This window comes from Amblyraja radiata, chromosome 10, assembly GCF_010909765.2.
Source record: "Amblyraja radiata isolate CabotCenter1 chromosome 10, sAmbRad1.1.pri, whole genome shotgun sequence".
NCBI classification, from domain to species: domain Eukaryota; kingdom Metazoa; phylum Chordata; class Chondrichthyes; order Rajiformes; family Rajidae; genus Amblyraja; species Amblyraja radiata.
The window spans coordinates 15,845,340-15,866,443 of record NC_045965.1 but is presented as its reverse complement, the minus strand read 5'-3'; the positions used below and the strand labels follow the sequence as shown (position 1 = coordinate 15,866,443).

General features: G+C 40.5%; 1 protein-coding gene across 2 annotated transcripts in view; it reads right to left on the bottom strand.

Annotated features, from left to right (window-relative positions):
• Positions 1 to 21,104, bottom strand: part of hmcn1 (hemicentin 1) — a 402,484-nt gene that overhangs the window by 355,793 nt on the left and 25,587 nt on the right. For both annotated transcript variants that reach the window (XM_033028175.1, XM_033028176.1), the window contains exon 2: positions 2,398 to 2,468. In XM_033028175.1, coding sequence (XP_032884066.1) covers positions 2,398 to 2,468 — 71 coding nt within the window. The remainder of the gene's footprint in view (positions 1 to 2,397; positions 2,469 to 21,104) is intronic.

The window sequence follows — 21,104 nt, the reverse complement described above, 5'->3', positions numbered from 1 at the left end:
GTTGCCAGCCGAACACTTAGCCCATTGTGCCATCTGTCGTCCACTCTGGTCTGGATTGTGTAGTTCGATTGTAAGGTTCCAATTCTCAGTGAGGCAGCAGGTGGCTCCAGTTTTAAACTCTGATGCTGTCTATTTGGAGTTTGGATAATTCCTCCCTATGAGTAAGGCAGACACAAAATGGTGGAGTAACTCAGCGGGACAGGCACCATCTCTGGAGAGAAGGAATGGGTGACGTTTCGGATCGAGATCCTTCTTCAGATTGATCAGCCTGAAGAAGGGGCTCAATCCGAAACATCACCCATCCCTTCTCTCCAGAGATGCTGCCTGTCCCGCTGCGTTACTCCAGTATTTTGTGTCTACCCTCGATTTAAACCAGCATCTGCAATTCTTTCCTACACATTTTGTCCCCCTATGAGTACATGGATTTATACCTGATGCCCCAGTTTCCTCCCTCATCACAAAGATGTACATGCAGGTTAAGTGGCCACTGTGGAGTACCCATATCATAGGATGGTAGTTGAGGAGAATTGGGAGAGTTGATGGCCGTATGAGATAGAATAGGATACAGGGATATAAATGGCCTAAGGGTATTGTTGAGATGCTCTGAGAGCTGGCATTGTTGTGACCATGTAAGTTAATAGTTTACAGTAAGTGCACATTTAGCTTCATAAAGCCAAATTGTGTAGGTTTCATCATGCATTATTTTTGAAAGAAGCTACTTAAACGTTCATTATCTCATTGATAATAACAGTGGAATTTGCATTACCGATTATTTAGTGATGAAAATAGAATCTACCTCATCCATGGCTGTAGCATTGCAGCACACAACTTAACGTGTGTGAATCTTTATCATAAATATCACAATTGGAAAGAATTGTTAATTTATCCTGATGAATCCAGAAGATAACTAGTTTTTGCCCAAGAATAAACCATTCAAGTTCCCCTGTTCGCAACAAACCAAAATGCTGAAATTTATGGAAATACATCATCGTTCCATTTCATTACCTCTGTACTTGCTTAAAACCTGGTCTGGATTTTTTCCCCAATGCTGGTTGCAGGTCAGCAGCTCAAAAAGTTGACCCTCTTTCTCTCTGCGCAGATGCAAAGTGTTTCTGGCATTGTTGTTTAAGTTGGCTCAAGGAACCATCCTCCATATGTGAACTGGGTCTGTGTCACTAACACACTACGACTAATTCTGTTCTGGTCTTAATGTGTACTTACTTCAGAAGTTACTAAAGAATGATCATCAGAGGAAAACTTGGATTATTTTTCATTTATTATCACTTATCTATTCAAATAAACCAATTGTGATAATCACAATCATATATAACTGAACAAAGGCTAAAGGGCCTGTCCCACTTGGGCGACCTAATTGGCGAGTTTAGAAGAGTTTGAAAAAATGACATGTTGAAGACCTCCTTCCACCTCCTTCGACTATGTTGAAGACCAGCTTCGACTAGCTGCGACTAACTTCGGGAAAATTGGTCACCGAATAGTGGAGAGTGAAGATCTCCTTCGACTTCTCTTCGATTATGATGAAGACTATCTAAGACTACCTTCGACTACCCTTGATTACCTACGACTACAATGCCGACCTACTACGACCTACTATGACCTACTACGACTAAACCTATGAGTAAAAAAAGTATCGATTTTTTCCATGGCGATCTTTTTTTACTCAGGGGCATTTTTTAACATATTGAAAAAAACGCTGCGACCTAGCTGAGGCCTCGAGTATGCGGAGACCACTTTCGAGCATGAAGGAGAGTTACGAAGACCTCCCACGACCTCGTGGTGACCGTGCTGCGAATATGAGTCGAGGGCAAACACACCAGAACTCGCGGATTAGGTCGCCCAAGTGGGACAGGCCCTTAAGGATTTTACCGATAGCTTCTGTGTAAACATGGTGCTACAGATGAAGGAAATTTACTCATAATATGGAAGGAGGAGGAGGATAATATTTTAATGATCTCGATGGTTAAAGGTCTATGACAAGTCAACTTCAAACACCTTATTTTTCTTGGTTATAGGTCTGCGTGAATAGCACTTTTTCAGCATATCGTTGAATTTAGATTTTAAATGGTTATTAATTCTTGTCTTTACTCGCCAACTTGCCAGCGAGACACAAGATGGAAATAATCCAATTAAATGTCAACTGTGAAACAAACAGCTCAAATTATGGCGTTTACACTGAATATTCCAGGAATTCAGCCACACATACCAAACAAATCACGCATTTCCTGCGATGTTGATCTCTTATGAAAAATGCAACTTAAATGAATTTAAAACTCATGCTATTTGGGAATTGAGGGTGTAGGTGGAAGAACATTCAGTTCAAACTCAAAGAAATACTTTAGTTCACCAATTGCTATCAAGTTTTTTGTAATTTTGTCTTACCTGTACATATAGTTCTCTGAGTTCATATTGAAACTTCTTTGGATCTGTAGTAATGGTGACTGGTCCAACCTCTGCAAGAAAATAGTTTTAATATTAAATTAAATATGAGACAACTTCTGACGCAAGTGAACAATGGTTGCATGTTCATTTGTTTGAATGAAATCCCTGTATGTTTACTTATTCACTGAGTTTCAACTACTTCACAAATGGATGTAGCTAGTTTTCCTTGATCCTCGGAAGCCTCTACATGACACAACACGAAAGATTGATAACAATTACCAATAAAGTAAACACTGCTCTTACAAAAAAACAGAATTAATTTATTTTATCAAATAATAGACTGTATATAAATATGAGAAATGAAAAATAATTAAGACATACATTGCACTCACAAAAGGCCAGAACCCATTTTATTTCCACCAAGGACTACCAAAGCTCCCGGTTGCTAACCATTTTTACTCCTCTTCGCAATTCCCACACAGGCCTTTCTGCGCTGTGCCTCCTCCATTGCAAGAGTGAGGTCACACACAAACTGGAGGATCAGCTCCTCATATCCCGCTTGATAGCTTACAACCCAACGATATGAACATTGATTTCTCTAATTTTAGGTAACTACTATCAAAACCTCCTCCCTCCTTCATCCCTCCCCCCCCCCTCCCCCTATATCTCCTCTATGTCCCACCTGGACGTGCCTATTTCTCCCATCCCCCTACACTTCCATCGTTTTACATTTCTTCTTTGAGCTTCACAATTCAAATCACTTCAATGCCTTTCTCTCACACATTGTGTCTTTTCATCTCTGGCCTTTTGCCAACCATCCAGGCACGGAAATCGCTGTCAAAACATGGGGAGGACACAATTTCAAGCCTTCTCCACAACCACATTCATCATTATCAACAAGCGTCTGACCTTTAGCCTCCTCCTGAACTCTAGAGACTCACTGCATCGTGTTTCCCACTGACGAGCAAACTAAAATGTTCATATTTGCAATTTTATTTGATATTTTTATCGAACACGAGTTCCCCAAGATCTGGAAGAAAATGTTGTCAGCAGAATGATTGAATTATATTATTAAGTAGAGAATATGTGACCTGCTCTCTTCCTGGTGCATACAACACCTCACACGTAGGTCAACCAGTGCGAAAAAGGCAACTTTAGCGCCAAGAGTCATGAGTGTTTTATTGTCATATGTCCCAAAATGGAACAATGAATTGTGTACATGCAGCAGCACGACAGATATGTAAACATAGTTCTCTGCATCTTCAATATCCAATTTGATCGCCACTGGAGACTTAATTTCCATAAAAGCTATAGGTGCTAATCTACCATTCATTGAAGATTTTTTCCCTTCCCAAAGGTTTAGTTTTAGTTAATTTTATTAATTAATGAAACTCTATCTATGTCCAACATGCTGTGGGCAGCTGGTGGAATGTTAAAGCCTGTCCAGTGAGAGTTATAATCATTGTGCAGAGATTTGCTGTCACACTTCTAAACAAGAGCCACCTTAATACCAATTTTTTTTTAAATGACTGACCCAGGTACCTAATTTCTTCGTGCAAATTGTGGGGGTCCCAAGATATCATGGGGATTGAGAAAATGTATCAATGTTTGCTCAAGGCAGGCATCCACAGGGGCATAAAAATGCAGTGTGAAGAAAGTCCTTTCAGGCAAGTGAACAAAATAAATCTTAACTGATCAAGTGGAAGTGTTTTCCCATTTCCCTTCAGGGAACTCTGCTATCCCAAACCCTATAGAGGTCAAATGCAGGCAAATCAGACTAGCTCAAATAAACATATTGTTCGGCACAGATGTGTTGGGCTGTATAACTCAATGACTCTGCATGAATATGTCAGTGTGTTCATTCTTCAATGGTCGAAGTCATGTGGAAACACTGCAGCAAATGCTTGTTCATTTCCATGTGTTTTGTGAGCTAAAGAGTAACCAAGGAGCAGGTTATTATTGTTTGCATGTTTCTCTCATCTGAGTTGTTCTTGTTTGCATTTAATATTTCCAAATACCACAGTTCTGATGATTATCTACATTTTGAAAATGCATTTTAATCACAGTCTAGTTACATGAAAACATATGTTTTAATGCATTCACATAGACTCTAGAGTCATATAGAGTTTTAGGCTTGGAACTTGGTAAAAGGCCCTTCAGCTCACAATGTCTACCTCATCCCATTTTTATCTCTTGCATTCCCATCAATTCCTCCATATTTCCCCTACCCCATAAATTCTCCTCTCACCCACTTACACTTGGGAGTAATTTACAGTGGAGGCACAAAGAATGGCAGATGCTGGAATCTTGAGTAAAACACAAAGTGCTGGAGTAACTTCTTCAGACAGTGGTCAAATTTGCAGTGGTCAACGTACCTGAAAATTAGTACAAACCTATGTAGTCACTGGGAGAATATGCAAACTCTACACAGTCAGCACCTAAGGTCAGGATCAAACCAGAATCTCTGTGAGACAGCAGCATTAACTGTTGCATTGCTATGCCATTCTATAATTCCTTTTATCAAACCACAATGATAAAACATTTCTTGGAAGACCATTTCCTACGTCTTGTGTGCCACATGACAAAATACACACAAGACGATGAAAATGGTCTTCCAAGTGATTATTAGTTCAGCAACCAGATACAAAAATTATTTTCAATCCAAATACTCTTCACAAAATATATATTTCCTCTCCCCAGTCAGAGCTTTTGCTCTTAAATAAAGCCAACTCGGGTTTCATCAATCATAACATTAATTTCCTGCATCTCACTAGAGTTAATGAGTCTGTTACAAAAGTAAAATCATCTGATGCAGACTAGAAGATCTGACTACAAATAGGATTAGATGGTTGGTAATTAACCTGGTTTCCTGAAGTAGGGAGTTGATTTTTGGAGACAGCAGCAGTGGATTAGTATGGTACAACTGTGACTGAGACAAACTGGACAAAGGTTTATGTGCTTTGAAATTCCAAGTAATTCCATGTAGTCAGGAGGGCTGGAGGTATATTTGAAGACCCACTGGACTGAAAACAAATGAACTAGTGACTACCTGCAGAAACCGAGACAAAATATACCCAGGCAGCTCTTATTTAATTAATCGTTCATTCTGAGAGATTTCAGAAAAGCTTTTCAGGTCCAAACTTGAGAATCTGTACATCAACAACCTAATAAAAAAGTATCAACATGGACTCAGGAGGAAAATTGTACCCCAATAAGTCCCCAACTTCCATGAAGTGACAACTCAAAGGAACTAGGCAATCTCTATGACATTATGTGCGTGAGGTTTCAAAATGCATATGATTTAGTACCACAAGAAAATGTTACTCAGTTCCAAATCACATCCGGGGTTAATCCTTGGGATAGATTATGAATTAACTGAAGGATAGAAAATATATACTTTTTACAGAGGATATTTTGAGGAATCAGATGTGAAGAGAATTGGGACTGTACGGAATAGCTCAAATCCAATTAAATTATGATAGCAGGAGATACATTGCAGACTAGTTTAAGGCACTTTGCATTAGCAAAAAGTAATACATAAGGCGAAATCATTTGTAAAATAGGAGTGAATCAAATTCAGTTGTGGTTTGGACCTTTTACACCTGATGTTACAGAAAATGCTGTTGAGGCTCCTTGAGTCAGCCATAGTTGCATATCTAAAAGGGAATGCAAGGTTTCAGGATCTTACAAAGTTAATCCAATCTTCTAATTTTCTGTACCAAATTAACTCAAAAATGAAACATTGAGAGTGAAAATCTTGACGTTTCTCTAGATGGTCAAATGCAAGGGCAAGACCTTTGTGAATGAATGAATACCAAAGATGTAATTATAGCCTTTCTTAGCCATGACTATTCCACTGTGTTGTGATCTATGAAAGCAGAGTAAATGTGCGTCTTAATTAAAAATTACGTTTCACCCCATTTTCTAATTTAGAGATACTTGTGCTCTTCATTGACCATGGCTTCAGAGAAGCAGGGATCTTCCCTTAATTCAATTTTTACAAGCAATCTACCTTTTTGCCTTCCTTCCTTCCATCGAGGGGATTTATCGCAGTCGCTGCCTCAAAAAGGCTGGCAGTATCATCAAAGACCCACACCATCCTGGCCACACACTCATCTCCCTGCTACCTTCAGGTAGAAGGTACAGGAGCCTGAAGACTGCAACAACCAGGTTCCGGAATAGTTACTTCCCCTCAGCCATCAGGCTATTAAACCTGGCTCGGACAAAACTCTGATTATTACCAACCACTTTCTGTTATTTGCACTATCAGTTTATTTATTCATGTGTGTATATATTTATATCATGGTATATGGACACATTTATCTGTTTTGTAGTAAATGCCTACTATTTTCTGTGTGCTTAAGCAAAGCAAGAATTTCATTGTCCTACACAGGGACACATGACAATAAACTAACTTGAACTTGAACTTGAACAATTCCTGGGATTGACATTAGCTGCAGGCCATTGTCACAGTGCTATCTGGGTCAATGCTAATTTCTTCCAAGTAGGTGAAATGCCTTTGGGAAGCCAAACTAGAGGCCAAACTTTGCTTTTTTTAAATTAAGCACAACACTAAACCGAGACAAGCCTTCTGTTTACTGGTTGAATTGATGAGGGCCCAGGTGAGATTTTAGCTCAACATCAATCAGTCTAGATGACGAGTCTTGAATGTCAATTTCCCTCCACAGATACTGCCTGATCTGCTGTGTTCCTTCAAAAGCTTTCCTTTTTTACTACAGATTCCAGCATCTGCAGTGCTTTAGCTTCCATTAAAATAATGTTATTTTGGCCAAATTTACAATTCATATAAAAACTTCCAAATGCCTTTAGTTACGTTAATGAAATTACAGGGCTATTTCACAGCACCTTTTCATATATAAAATTATTCATGCACAACTGGAATTCCCTGAATGCAGTATTATCATTCATTTTCCTTGGTGATTTCTCAGAGGTCTCCTGTTGTGAAGAACAAATTCAGACCAACTTTATTCTAATGACAACAGCTGCGCTCGTTTAAACCATTTTATTTGGTTTATTTTTAAAACAACGGTTTATACTTTTATTACATTTTAAATATAAAAACTACAATTTTCATCTATCTTGTGCTGTACAATTAACATAGGCTCCATCACTCAAATCAACAAGGATTAAAATAATTTAAAAACTTGTGGAACACATTATAATTCAAATCTATTGGGATCGTTCAAAAGTTTTTTGGGGGAGGTTGTTTACGGGTAAAGGGACATTTGGCATGTGGGATTCTTTTAAATGGGAGTTCAAGCCCAGTATCTACCTTTTAGTGTGAAGGCATGGCTATCAGGAGAAGGTAATCAGACTGCAATCGTGCCAGCTGAACTACTTAGTGCAACCCTTATAGAAAGTCCATAGCAGTTCAGTACTGAGGTAGGCTTGTGGCTAGGCAGTCCAAAGCAGTTTGGTGATGATGTAGGGTGGTGGTTAGGGATCAAGTGAATACCTTGAGGAGTGTAAGGGGTGTGTGAAGTACAGTTAAAGGAAAAATCAAGAGGGCAAAAATGTGACACAAGATAATTTTGCCAGATAAGCTAAAACAGAATCCAAATATATTCTATACCTATTAAAAGCAAGATAGTAATTCGGGAGAGAAAAAGATCCCTTAAAGATCACCAATGTTATCTTTGTGTGGAGCCATAGGTTGATGGGCAAGGTGTTCTAATGTTGGTTCATTTAACCTTCCAGTAAACTTACAGCATTTGGAAACAACCCGATTCTATTCATAGAAGTCAATAACTTCAAAAGTGAACAGGAAGATTAGAAGAAAAATATTTGAAACCAACGCACGATGAAATCTGTAATTGGCTGCCTGAAAAATGAATTAGAAACAGAAAGCATTGTGATATTAAATAAATACTTTGATGAGCACAGACTGAGAATAATCTGTATGGCTGTGGGCTATGAACTGGGACGAGGCAGTAGCATGGACACGGCCCCATAGCAGAAGTGTCCAAATCGCGGGGCTGGAAACTGGAAGTATCCCGAGCTAATTCTGCTACCACCATCATCTAATGCAACACTGATTGTCGACGGAAGCTTTCGTCCTCTTCAGGACGGACGATGACAGCGATGTCAACATTTGAAGTATGGAAGATGGACACGAAAGAAGAAGCAGCATGGACACAATGGGCTGAAGGGCTGCTTGTCTACTACAAATGTTTATCACTGCATGATTCGTCCCTGGATTCCAGTTGTGCATATGAAGAAAATAAACTTAACATTGATTCAAGAACAATGGAGGAAATGGGGCATACAAGTTAACACATTCTTTAGCCATTAGCTTAGAAAAATATAATGTTTGTATTGCCATGCTTTATTCAGAATTTATACTCTTACACCTGTGTAAATTCAATGAAATTTGCAATTTAACATAACATGTTGTTCATGCCGTGCTATTTTACTGTTGCTAATTTCCTCAACTCTTGACAGTGATAGCCTTACTTCTATTAAAACTCAGTACAATATGTTGTTTAAATAAACATATTGCTGTACTTACTGCATTTTTGTCGTTTAATATTTTGGTATAAAATAAACCAATGATAAACGGTATTCTGTTTCTTGCTTAGTTCCAGGATTTTTTACACAATATTTGAAAAATTGTATCTTGATGCCTCACATTCCCAAAGATTCAGAATCCTTGATGACGAAACGTTATTGTGTGTATACAATTAAAGGAATCATATACAGATAGATTTGTGTATATTTTTGATAGGATCTGAAATTGGTAATAATAAATTACCCTTGACTTCATGTACAATATTTCCAAGATATGCTATCATGGGAATCAATCAATCAATCAATCAATCTCAATCAATCTCAACCTCTGTCAATCCAGTCGCAATTACAAACCCTTAACTCTAAATGGTGGCTAAGGTTTGCGTTCCAACTCTTTGGTATAGGGCAACATGTATGCAGCTATTTTGAGGTGGCCAAATAACAGTCCAAGAAATTATAAAATCTGAACACAGAACTAAGTAATCCCACACTGAATTACTGACAACTGGAGTAGGGAATTTTGGAGAACTTCTTACTGAGAGAGTAAATGTTGCCATGACAAGGAGGAATTAAGATGAATAGTATAGATGCTGCAAAATGGAGAAGCCAAATAAATATGAAAGGGAAAGTTACAGAAATAATTGGAAGAGGTAGTTTGGAAACATTGCAAAACTGCATTCATACATGTTGTAAATACTTAGTTTCCAAGATAAGATTCGAAAGGTAACTCTTAACTGTCAAAATCCACTAAAAATGTTTAAATTACTTTACCAATGGAGTCAGCATAGATAGGTTTCATGGAATCAGCCAAAGGCATTATAGCAAAGCCTCGCTAATAGATTTGAACTACTTAACAATGTCTCCAGTGGGTTATTAGTTATCTCACAGGAAGCCGTCATATTAATTTGGGTGATAAATCCAGATTGCTTTAGGTTATTATTCTTGCACAAGGTCACATAACCACAGCAGTCAAACAAAAAACAAGCAAACCAGAACAGGAATTAGAAAGAAAAAAATCTTGGAAACCAGGACCAACAGCAGAAAATACTGAAAATCCTGCACAGATCAAGAGAGTCAAGAGTATTTAATTGTCATATGTGCTGACAATGGAAAAATGAGATTCTTACTTGGTGCAGCTTAACAAGCCCATAAATACAATAACATACAGATAATACATCTATACTATTACTAAAACTCTCATCTTGACCACTTCCGGTCTGCATTGTAATTAAATTTGCGCAATTTGCTACCCTATATAGCTAGGATTTACTCACAGTTCTCCTCTACTCAAAGACACCAAGTTTTGTTCCGATCGGCGAAATATGAGAAAAGTTAGGAATATAACTAAAGGAATATACTAAAGGAAATAAACATGAAACTAATTATCAGTAAAGTGTCAATATGACGAACTGGATCAACTCCACACTCTGCCTCAAAAACCCTGAAGACCTGTGCTCATTTGGTCTGGATCCAAGGGCCAATCTCAGACTCCACCACACTCTGTAATTGGGTGCTCATATCAAACTATGACTAAGCCTGAGGAGATGTGGTACCAATCCTCTATGTAGAACTCCCAAGCAGCATTTGACAGAAACCAAAGCCGGGGGCAGAATGTTCCCTTCAGTCAAAACTACACTGCTTCAAGTGTCTGCAATCCATTCAAAACTATGGCATTTACAAAAATGTTTGGGTTAAATAGCTATCTTAATATACAAAGTGAGCTGGATAACCAGCCCTGACATTCCTTGTTCTGCCCATGCTAATGTTATTTGTACTAATGGTGTAATGCATAGCATGTGCTGAGCATGACATATTTTCACGTTACTTTGAGGTAATCAGCATGTTTATCTACTGCAGCACAATTTCTCTCTCACTCAAAATCCTAATTAGCAGCAGATGAATAGGATGCTTGGTTGTTTTCTCAGAACACGATCAGAGGAGGACATAGCTTATCTTCATTACTCTCACTTGTTTAATGAGAAGCAAGTTGTGGCATCAAAGTGTGTGGGATCCGTGAGTCAATGCAGCTCGGATTGCATTCTAAGAGTATTAGGAAACTTCATGGCAAGCAACGTCTGATAGCCTTTGCTACAAAGACTCAAAACATATACGAATGGTTGGTCATGTCACAAAAAGGAGAAACAGATACTATCGGAGTTCTCTCAGTGGATCCCATTAATTTTCCACAGCATTTTCCGAAATGTTTAATGCAGCTGCTTAAAACAAAAAACACACTGAAAAAAAGGAAATCAAAGGTGGGATCAATAGCTCGCACATCTGCCTTTAACTTCAGAATTCGGACATACCACATGCTATATATTTTTTTGTCAGGTAGATTAAAGACAAGAAAAGAGTTATTGTAGATACTTTGCAAACTTAAATGTGAATTTAAAAACATTGGAATTCTCAGCACAAAATTAAAATTACACCCTAGCCATTATATATAAATTAGGAATGACATTTTTCAGTGAAAATTATTGGTTTAGCAATAAGTTTTTAACAATAATCCAGAATTTAGGTAGCGCAATTTTATTGTAAAAATGTTAGTTCATTTACTGCTCCAACATTTTAGGTAGTTTGCATTAATCAGTATGGTAGTGCAATTAAAAGATACATCACAGTATAAAAAAGTGCAACTTCCAAACATTTTATGGGAATCTGCATCATTTCTGCACTGGACATTTTACACAGCATTGAAACTGTAGCAGATAGATTGATTGATCTCTCAATTAATTTATTTTTTGTAACAGATATGCGGGAAACCTATATGTTAAAGGGACTGAGCAGCTCCTTTAAAGTGGGTTTTGGCATTCAAAGCTCAGCATACAAAGCTTAGCATACAGCTCACACAAAAGAAAGTCCTATTGATAGGTATTCATAATTTGCAGATAGAATGTTAAACAACGTCTGCAGCTTTGTTACAAAAACATGTTTTGCACAGTCTCAATAATGAGTTTGTCAGCAAAAATTTGTCATTTACTTAAAAAATTGAGACATTACGAATATGTTTGCACAAGATAGCGGAAATTGCTCCATTTTTAAGTATAAATCATGCCTGCAGGAATTTGTATAAAAAGCAGCTGTTTGGCAAAATGTTATCACAAAATGTCTGCAGCAATTACACTGTCAATCTAACTAATCCGACCTGCCTGCACGTGATCAGTGTCCCTCTATGCCCAGCCCGTTCATGAGATTGTCCAAATGCCCCCTAAACGCTGCTTTAATATCTGATTGGACACTTCCCTTAACGGTGTCCTCCAGGTACTTACCACTCTCTTTGTAAAGGTGAAATAGTGTTGCACATCTCCTTTAAACTTTCTTTCTCTCATCTTAAACCTATGTCCTTTATTATTTATTATTTACCCCTGGGAAAAAGGACCATCTACTCCATGTAAGTGGAGTAATAGTACAAAATGGACAAAAAAAGGAAAGGCACCTTATTTAAGATAAAGTAAAATTAGACAATTTATAATTAGCACCTACATGAACGATCTACCATTTATTCACCACTACAGGCATATGAATTATTTTCTCCCCAAGTTTCTTAACCAGTGTCACATAAAGAAGTTATGTTAAATACTTATTTCCTCCCTTTTCCTCTTTCAGTGTCAATGAAAACAGATTGCTCGCTGAAGCAGTGACTCCCTTGAACCTTACCCAAGATACTATATTTAGAGTGAGCTTTCAGAGTGAGCATCAAACAGGCAACTCAATAAGATGAAACATCAGAGGCAAATTAACTTCAACATGATAGAGACAAAATGCTGGAGTAACTCAACGGGACAGGCAGCATCTGTGGAGAGAAGAAATGGGTGATGTTTTGAGTCAAGACTCTTCTTCAGATTGTGAATCAGGGGTGAGGGTGATTAGTCGGTGGGTCTGGGTTGGTGGGGGCGCTGCGAGTCGGCTGCCCTGCCAGCAGCACGTTTGTTATTTCAGCATTTTTTGGGTTTTTTGGTGTGTCTAAATGTTAGTTTAGGTGTCTCTTGTGTGGGGGTTAGTGGGGGGAAAAGGGGAGAACCGCTTTCGGTCTCCTCCACAACGGAGAGGCGACTTTTTCCATGTCGCCTCCTTCGCGGCCTAACAGCATGGATTGGAGCGGCCTTTCCCGGATGTCGGGCCCGGAGCTTCAGTAGCGGGCGCAGCGTGGACTTTCCCATCGCGGAGCGGGCGAACCCTTGCCGGGGGTCGCCAGAGAGGAGTGCTCCGATCGCTGGCCTGGTGACTTTGGTATCATGGGACTGTGGTCTGCGGAGCTTCTAGCCGCGGGCGTAGTGTGGACACCTTCCGGAGTCTGGGATCCCTTGCCGGGGATAGTCGGAGAAGAGCTCCGGCTGTCGGCCTGCGGCCTATTACATCCTGAAGCCACGTTCTCCAGTAAGAAAGCGCCGATTCGGGCACTCCAAGCCACGGACTGTGTTTGACCGTCCCGACGTCGGAGGTTTGATCATCCCGACAAGAAGGCCTATACATCGGGCCGTCCGTAGCGGCGACTACGGAGGGTTTATGTTCCCAACCACGGATGAACAAAGGCTGAACTTTATTGCCTTCCACCACAGTGAAGAATGCTGTGGTGGATGTTTGTGTTAAATTCTATTGTATATTGTGTGTTCTTTTTAAGTATAACTGCTGGCAAACTCATTTCACTGCACCTTCAGGTGCATGTGACAAATAAAATTTCTTTGACTTTTGACTTTGAGATTTGTGGAAGGGTAAGATACGACAGGTCAAATGCCCATATTTTTTTCTCTCATTTTGATTGTGGCATAATTACTTATTAAAAATCATAGACTGATCAGCGAAGAGTTAGAAGGTGATGTTTCAGGTCGGGATGTCATATAATGCTGCAACATGATTTCCCAACTCAAAACATCACCTCTCCATGTTCTCCAGCGAAGCTGCCTGACCTGCTGAGTTACTCCAGCACTTTGTGTCTGTTCTTTGTTTTATGATAATTCTGGCTTAGTGCTCCACTGGGATTTGACACCACTCCAACAATGAATTGGGCCAGAGTGCAGTCCTGAGCCCCATATCATAGTCCTAGAGTAGCTGCACTGCTTGCCCCAGATGGCCCACTACCAATCCCTAGAAGCAGTCTCTCCACAGCGAGTCCTGGGCTAGTCATTGCTGCGAGCATCAGCAGGCAAGACAGGCACTCACAACTGATTTCCAGTGCAGTGGTATGTGGTCCCAGTGAATATATCTTTTTAAAGATACTGGGTATTTATCTGTGAGCACTCTAACTGGAAGAACAACTGCACTGAATCAGCACACTGCAGAATAACACCAAGTCAGATACCAGTGTACCAATAGTTTCACGGAACGACACCTTTAAAAAGTAGTTTTATTCCCTTTTGTCACATCTAAAGCCGTCCCAATAAATTCAGATAGAATATTTTTGGAACCCACTCTTCAGATATTTAACCCCAATTTGTTTTTTAATCATCTCTTGGCTGAACTTTTGCTATCTGGTACACATATGTAATTTGCTTCTTCCTGTTTATTGCTTCTATAAGCATTAATAATTAAATCAAAACTATTTATTATGAATGTTTTAGTCAATATTTATAGCCTTGTTTTAACAATGCCCTTGGGACAACTAAATGTTTCTTTTAATTCAGAACAATTTCGTAATATCACATTCTTGGCAGATGTTTGGACAAAGGCCAGAGATGAAAAGACAAAAAGTGTAACATTAGGTCAAGAAAAAGTGCAAAATGTGAAGCCAGAGGTAGGTGAAAGGGGGCGGAGGGGCAGGGAAAAATGGATGTCCATCCAGGTGGAGCACAGGGAAGAGATGGAGTGGAGGGGGCGGAGGTGGAGGGACAGGGGGAAAAGAAAGGGGGAGGGGGTGTTTGTAGTGATAGAATCACGGGTGAATAGGCCCATCAGCCCACCTTATCCATGTCGACCAAGATGCCCCATCAACGCTGGTCCCATTTGATTACGTTTGGCCAATATCCCTCTAAACCTTTCCTGTCCATGTACTTGTCAAAATGTTCTTATTGTACTGCCTCAACTACCTTCGCTGACCGTTCGTTCCATATTCTGTGTGAAAACGTTGCCCTTCAGGTTCCTATTATAGGTCATAGGTCACTAGCTATAAAACAGTCTTGGCAACGGTGGTGCTGCATTGTGTGCAGGCTTGCGTTACGTCAGTAGTCTGGGTCGATGTCGGCTCTCCATCGCTGCGGGTGCTGTTGAGTTGCTGTTGGGCCGTTCCCGTCCCCTCCCCGGTGTCCCGTCCCGTCCCTGTCCGGAGGTGTCCGGGGTGGCCCTGGGCTAGCAGGGTGGCCGCGGACATGCAGCCGCTGGCTCCAGCTCGGCTCTGCCTATGGCCGGCACCTCTACCCCCTCCCCTCAGTCCGACACCGAGATCCTGCTGAAGATGTGCAGCCGCTGGCCCTGCTCGAAACCATGTGACTCGGAGCTGCTGCTGCTGGAGTCATCTTAGTCAGTGAGAGGGTCTGCGGATGGGCTCCTGCCGGCCATGGGAAGGCCGGGCACCCACTGGAGCTGCGGGTACTGTTGGTGATGGTGGTGATGGTGGTGCTGGCGGAAGCAGCATCTTCCTTCCCCTCCCTTGCCCAGCCCCAAGTCCAGAGTCCGGGCCAGCTCTAACTCCAGGTGGGGGCTGAAGGCCACCCGCAGCGTGGTCCAGTCTACCGCCGGGCCGGAGGAGGCTGAGCCCTGGCTGGCGCTTTGGCGCAGGCGAAGCCGGGTCCATAGCTCCTCCTCGGGGTTGTGCAGTGGGTACCGTAGGGGCAGAAGCCAGTGGTGTGCAAGGCACGGCTTGTACTTGGGGTACGGCTTGTACTTGAGGCTGTGGGCGAACTGGCACTTGAGTTGGAGCTGGCTGTGGATCTGTGGGTCTGGGGCCGCTGGTGTTGTCGGTCCAGGCTGTCAGTTGGTCCTGCAGGAGAGGCGGAGGTGAGCTAAAGGTTTGCGCTTCTCCGCGATGGGCCTGGGGGCCATCGGTCCGGACACCCGGGTGGGGATGGGACACTCGAGTGGGGGGGGGGGGGGGGGGGGGGGGGGACCTGTGAGAGTCCAGTGGCGGTTCGGCAGCACTTGCGGGTCTCCCCAACACCCGGTCTCTTCCCCCTCCCCCTCGGGTCTCCCACTGGAAAAAGACAAATAATAGGACCCAAACTATACTCACTGAATCTACAGCGCTTCGTTCGTCACTTTATTGTCACATGTACCAGTTAAGGTACAGTGAAATTTGAGTTACCATACAGCCATACTAAGTGAAATGCAACAAGACACACAACCACATAAAAGTTAACATAAACATCCACCACAGCGGGTCACTCAGCGGGTCAGTCAACATCTCTGGAGAAAATAAATAGGTGATATTTTTGGGTCAGGGAGGGGGACACTGGAGGTAGGGAAGGTACAGAACAAAGTAGAGCCTGCATGATGAGTCCGGAAAGGTGGAGCCCACAAAATCCAAAGCGGGGTCCAAAAAATAGAGAGTTCTATGATTCTTCTTATTCACCATTTCCTTATTTGTTTCCTTACAGCATATGTCTCAACAGATGTTCTTTATGGATGAATTTAGAACCAATTGGTTGTTTGCTCAGTTATATATAATGTGTATTTTATTGTTCACTTCCTCGTACACATTGGGACCTGCTGCCAAACTGTATAACTGCTATTGACTGAGGCAATTGGTCACCTGTCAAACAGATGCTGAAGTCTGGCACTGCCATTAAATATTACCTCCTGGATTTCAAGCCTTTGAAATCACCACCATACCATTTCCACCTTTGTGTTATCACTGTCATGTTGGGGGAGCGAGTAGTTGTTGATATTGAGTAGTTGAAGAGTGGAAAGAGGTCTAGTGTTAGGCACAGCCTTCTATCTTCTCAATGGTCCAAAGCTTTGGCTGCTGGTCCAGTAAATTGACCATCATTCTCTTCCCGCTGAAGGATGCTGGGCACAGCCTTCTATCTTCTCAATGGTCCAAAGCTTTGGCTGCTGGTCCAGTAAATTAACCATCATTCTCTTCCCGCTGAAGGATGCTGTTCTATCGTCTACAATGTCAACTTCTCTTTTTTTTTTTGTGTTTTGAAGGCTGCATCAGAATTTGTTTCTTTTTCTCAGCTTTACTCAGACCCTAAATAACACACCACATACACACACCTGCAGATTAATCTCAAATACATAGCTGTCATGTCTAATTGCCAATATTTTTTTAAACAATTGTTTGTTAGCTAATGGCTGAAAGATGAAAATCTTGGAAATTGCATGACATTTTCTTGTGGCACCATTCACAAACCTTGGTATTTCATTATTTTAGAATGTAATTCAATCCACAAATAACTCAAATACTTTTATATAATCTTGAATTTTTTCTTAAATCACTAATTATGTTGATAACATTGTTACATTTTGAAATGTCATTTACGAGTACAGTAACAATTAACTCAGCGGGACAGGCAGCATCTCTGGCGAGAAGGAATGGGTGACGTTTCGGGTCAAGACCCTTCTTCAGTCTGAGTCAGGGGAGAGGGTGACTAGAGATATGTAGAAGAGTATGGTGCGACAGGTCAAACACCCATATTTTTTCAATCATTTTGATTGTGGCATTATTACACACTACAAATTATAGACTGATCAGTGAAAAGTTAGAAGTATTTCCTAAGAATTTGAAACCTCTTGTACAGAACTTGAGCAAATAAAAAGGTTGACCGGCACAGAACAGAAGAGTAAATAAGAAAGCAAGAAAGTGGCAACTGCCAGAGGCAAGGCAAGCATGAATGAGATCAGAGTATGTTCCATAATTAAAAGATGATTCATAAATAATGTTACCCCCACATACATACTTATAGTCCTTTGTTTTCCATAACTTCTGCCAAGCTTTTATTTGACAGCTCTACAATTCCACAGTCATCATTCAGTTGTGAAAAGTTCAAACCGGATGCAGAAGCAAGTGTTATGACTGAGCAGCCTTTACTTTGAAATAGCAAATTTCCCTAGCAGCACCACAAAAAGTTTATTGTCCCCATTTTCAATCTCTTTGCCCCGTTTCAGCCAACCAACTTCCTAAAGCCCCTGTCCCACGATGCGAGTTTACCCAAGAGCTCTCCCGAGTTTAAAAAAAACGAACTCGGGGTACTTTATCAACTAGTATTTTTTTACTCTTGGAAAATTTTCACACTGTTGAAAAAACTTCACGAGTTTCCGCGTTTCCCAAGTACCTGCCGTTAGCATTGCGAGACGCTACGAGACATCCACGAGCTCCGACGTACCCGCTACGTACATTCTACGTACTTACCACGAGTTCGATTTTTTTAAACTCGGGAGAACTCTTGGGTGAACTCGCATCGTGGGACAGGGCCTTCAAGCTTCTAATCCACAATTATTATCAGGTATTCCCAGTGGCAAAAGGTGGTTACCCTGGAGTCTTGGAGAACCATCAAGACCATTGTTTCACCGATTGAGAATCAATGCAGCATGGAAGGAAGGGTGGAAGGAATGTGGAAGAATTGACAAACAATAAACTATTTTGATCTTGATCTTAATGTTGAAACAATAATGTATTGTAAATGCATCAAATGTTGGGACTGGCACATTAGTAAAGTGGACAGGGGATGCAGGAATCAGGTCAGTAGATATTAATTCAGCTGGTCTACAATGTTCAGCAAGAGATCACAGTCTAAACGTGGGGTTTCATAAGAGGGTCAATCCCTGATTCACAAAGGAGGTCAAGGATAATGTTAAATCGAAAAGTAGAGTATACAAAGTGGCAAGGGCTTGTGACAGACCAGAGGACTGGGAAGCTTTTTATGATCCAGCAGCAGAAGACCAAAAAGCTCATAAGAAGAGACTAAATGAAATTTAAGAGGAAATTTGGATGGATAAGTATAAAGAGGCAGCTTAGGTAAACATGAAGAACATGGCTGTGATTGGAAAACAGCCAATGTGACTCTTTTAATCATCAAGGAGAAAGATTGAAGGCAGGAAACTTCAGGCCAGTTAGTTTAACAGCTATTATTGGCAAGATGCTAGAGAGAAAAATCAAAAGAAGCAATAGATAATCATTTGGAAATTATAAATGTAAATAAACCTAGTCACGATGTATTCAAGAAAGAGTTAGATAAAGCTGTTAGGGCTAACGGAATCAAAGGATATGGTGAAAAAGCAGGAATGGGGAACTGATTTTGGATGATCAGCCATGATCATATTAAATGGGTCAGAAGGGCCGAATGGCCTATTTTCTATGTTTCTAGTTAATAAGGTTTATGAAGAAGGATAATCATGTTTGACAAATTTGCTCAAATTCGATAGATTGTGTCAGCGAGAGCAGATAGCGAAAAACTCACATATATCAGATTTAGATTTCCAAAGCCATTTGCCAAGCTGCCATTGAGGAGGCTGATGCAAGTTATTGGAGGAGGTATGTTGGATTGAACTGAAAATTGCTTGTTTCATAGAAAACAGAGTTGGAATGATTGGGTCATTTTCGGACTGGAAGGGGGTAATGAGTGGGGCTCTGCAACAATATTCCCTCTAATTTTTAGTAGTTCATGTGCACAGAAAGTTGAGTCCTGTATAAATCAGCCGTGACCATATCAACTGGCAGTGCAAGCTTAAAGGGCCCTTTGGCATACACCTGCTACTGTTTTCATGCACATTTATGTATAGCTTTCCTACGACCATTACTTTATGCAATCTATTGGTCTCACCTAAACAATAAATGTCACTGGAATTAAAGAATAATTGTCAACACTGAAAAGGTTAATATGAAAGACATTAGACAATATATGCAGGAGTAGGCCATTCGGCCCTTCGAGCCAGCACCACCATTCAATGTGATCATGGCTGATCATCCCCAATCAGTACCCCGTTCCTGCCTTCTCCCCATATTCCCTGATTTTGCTATTTTTAAGACCCCTATCTAGCTCTCTCTTGAAAGTATCCAGATAACCTGCCTCCACTGCCCTCTGAGGCAGAGAATTCCACAGACTCACCACCCTCTGTGAGCAAAAGTTAAGACATGACCACTTTAGTCCCTAGCAGTAACCAATGTGGATAACTTCATAGCAAAGAAACCGAGAGCAGGAAGTTCAAAAATTACATTTTTTTAAACTCGAGATAGTGATCTTGTTGAGGCATTGGTATTCAGTGGAGAAGCATAATGGGGTCTGATTCAGGCAGAAACCCACTTTCCATTTCTCAGAACTAGAAGTGTTCTGAGCGTGTTCTGAACCAGCTAGAAAAATAATTAACACTCAATGTCTTTAACTCCACTCTGAGAGTTCTTGCAGATGATTACATTTTAGAATTTGACAGTGTGCCATTGTTCAACTCTCACTGCTGAACAAGAACTTGAATTGAAATTCCATTGGGGGCATACCTTCCCTAACTGTTTCTACACATATTAGGGCTGTCTACAAATTACTGTTTGAAGGCCTATTATATATTCTGATTAACACAAGTTGCCTTCCTTTGGGACTGTGCTGAAGGAATTGAAATAATTGCTGTTTGGCAAAAGAACATTTTATTAATTTTCCTTAGGCACTTTTAATAAGCGTCTGGAAAGCTGAGTCTCAGAATGATGAATGGGCATCACTGGAGCAAGTTTTACCAACATATAATGTACAGCTTTATTAAAAAAGTTATACTTAAAAGACCAAGAAATAATTTTAGCATTGATTTTGATGCAGCAAATTATAAAACATTAACTTGTTCTGGGAGTTGTAAATATTAAAATTAACAAAAAAATATCAAACTTTGCACATATTTAAACATGGTAAATCCCCCTAGCAAACAGAATTTATTATTGATGCCATGTACTCCTCTCATATAGAAACAATATAAAAAGAAAAAAATACTACACATGGTGGAAACCTAAAATAAGTTGTTAGAAACACTCATGTTAGGGAGGACCTGAGGAAAGAGAAACAAAGTTAACCTTTGAGTGCAAAGATCTTTCATCGGCACACCCGTTTGTATTGCCAAAATACAGCTCAGTGTTTTCCCCAGAGTGCCGTGAAGCATTGGGTACCAAGCAGGAAATTAAACTAAAATGGGAGAAAGTTAAGGAATAAAAGACAAGCTCAATCTAAAAAGCTCTGAACAGGTTGTGTAATATAGGGGGGAAACGAACGATATTCAAATGGTGTGAAATACTTGGTGAAAGATTATACATCAATTGTTGATGAGATGGA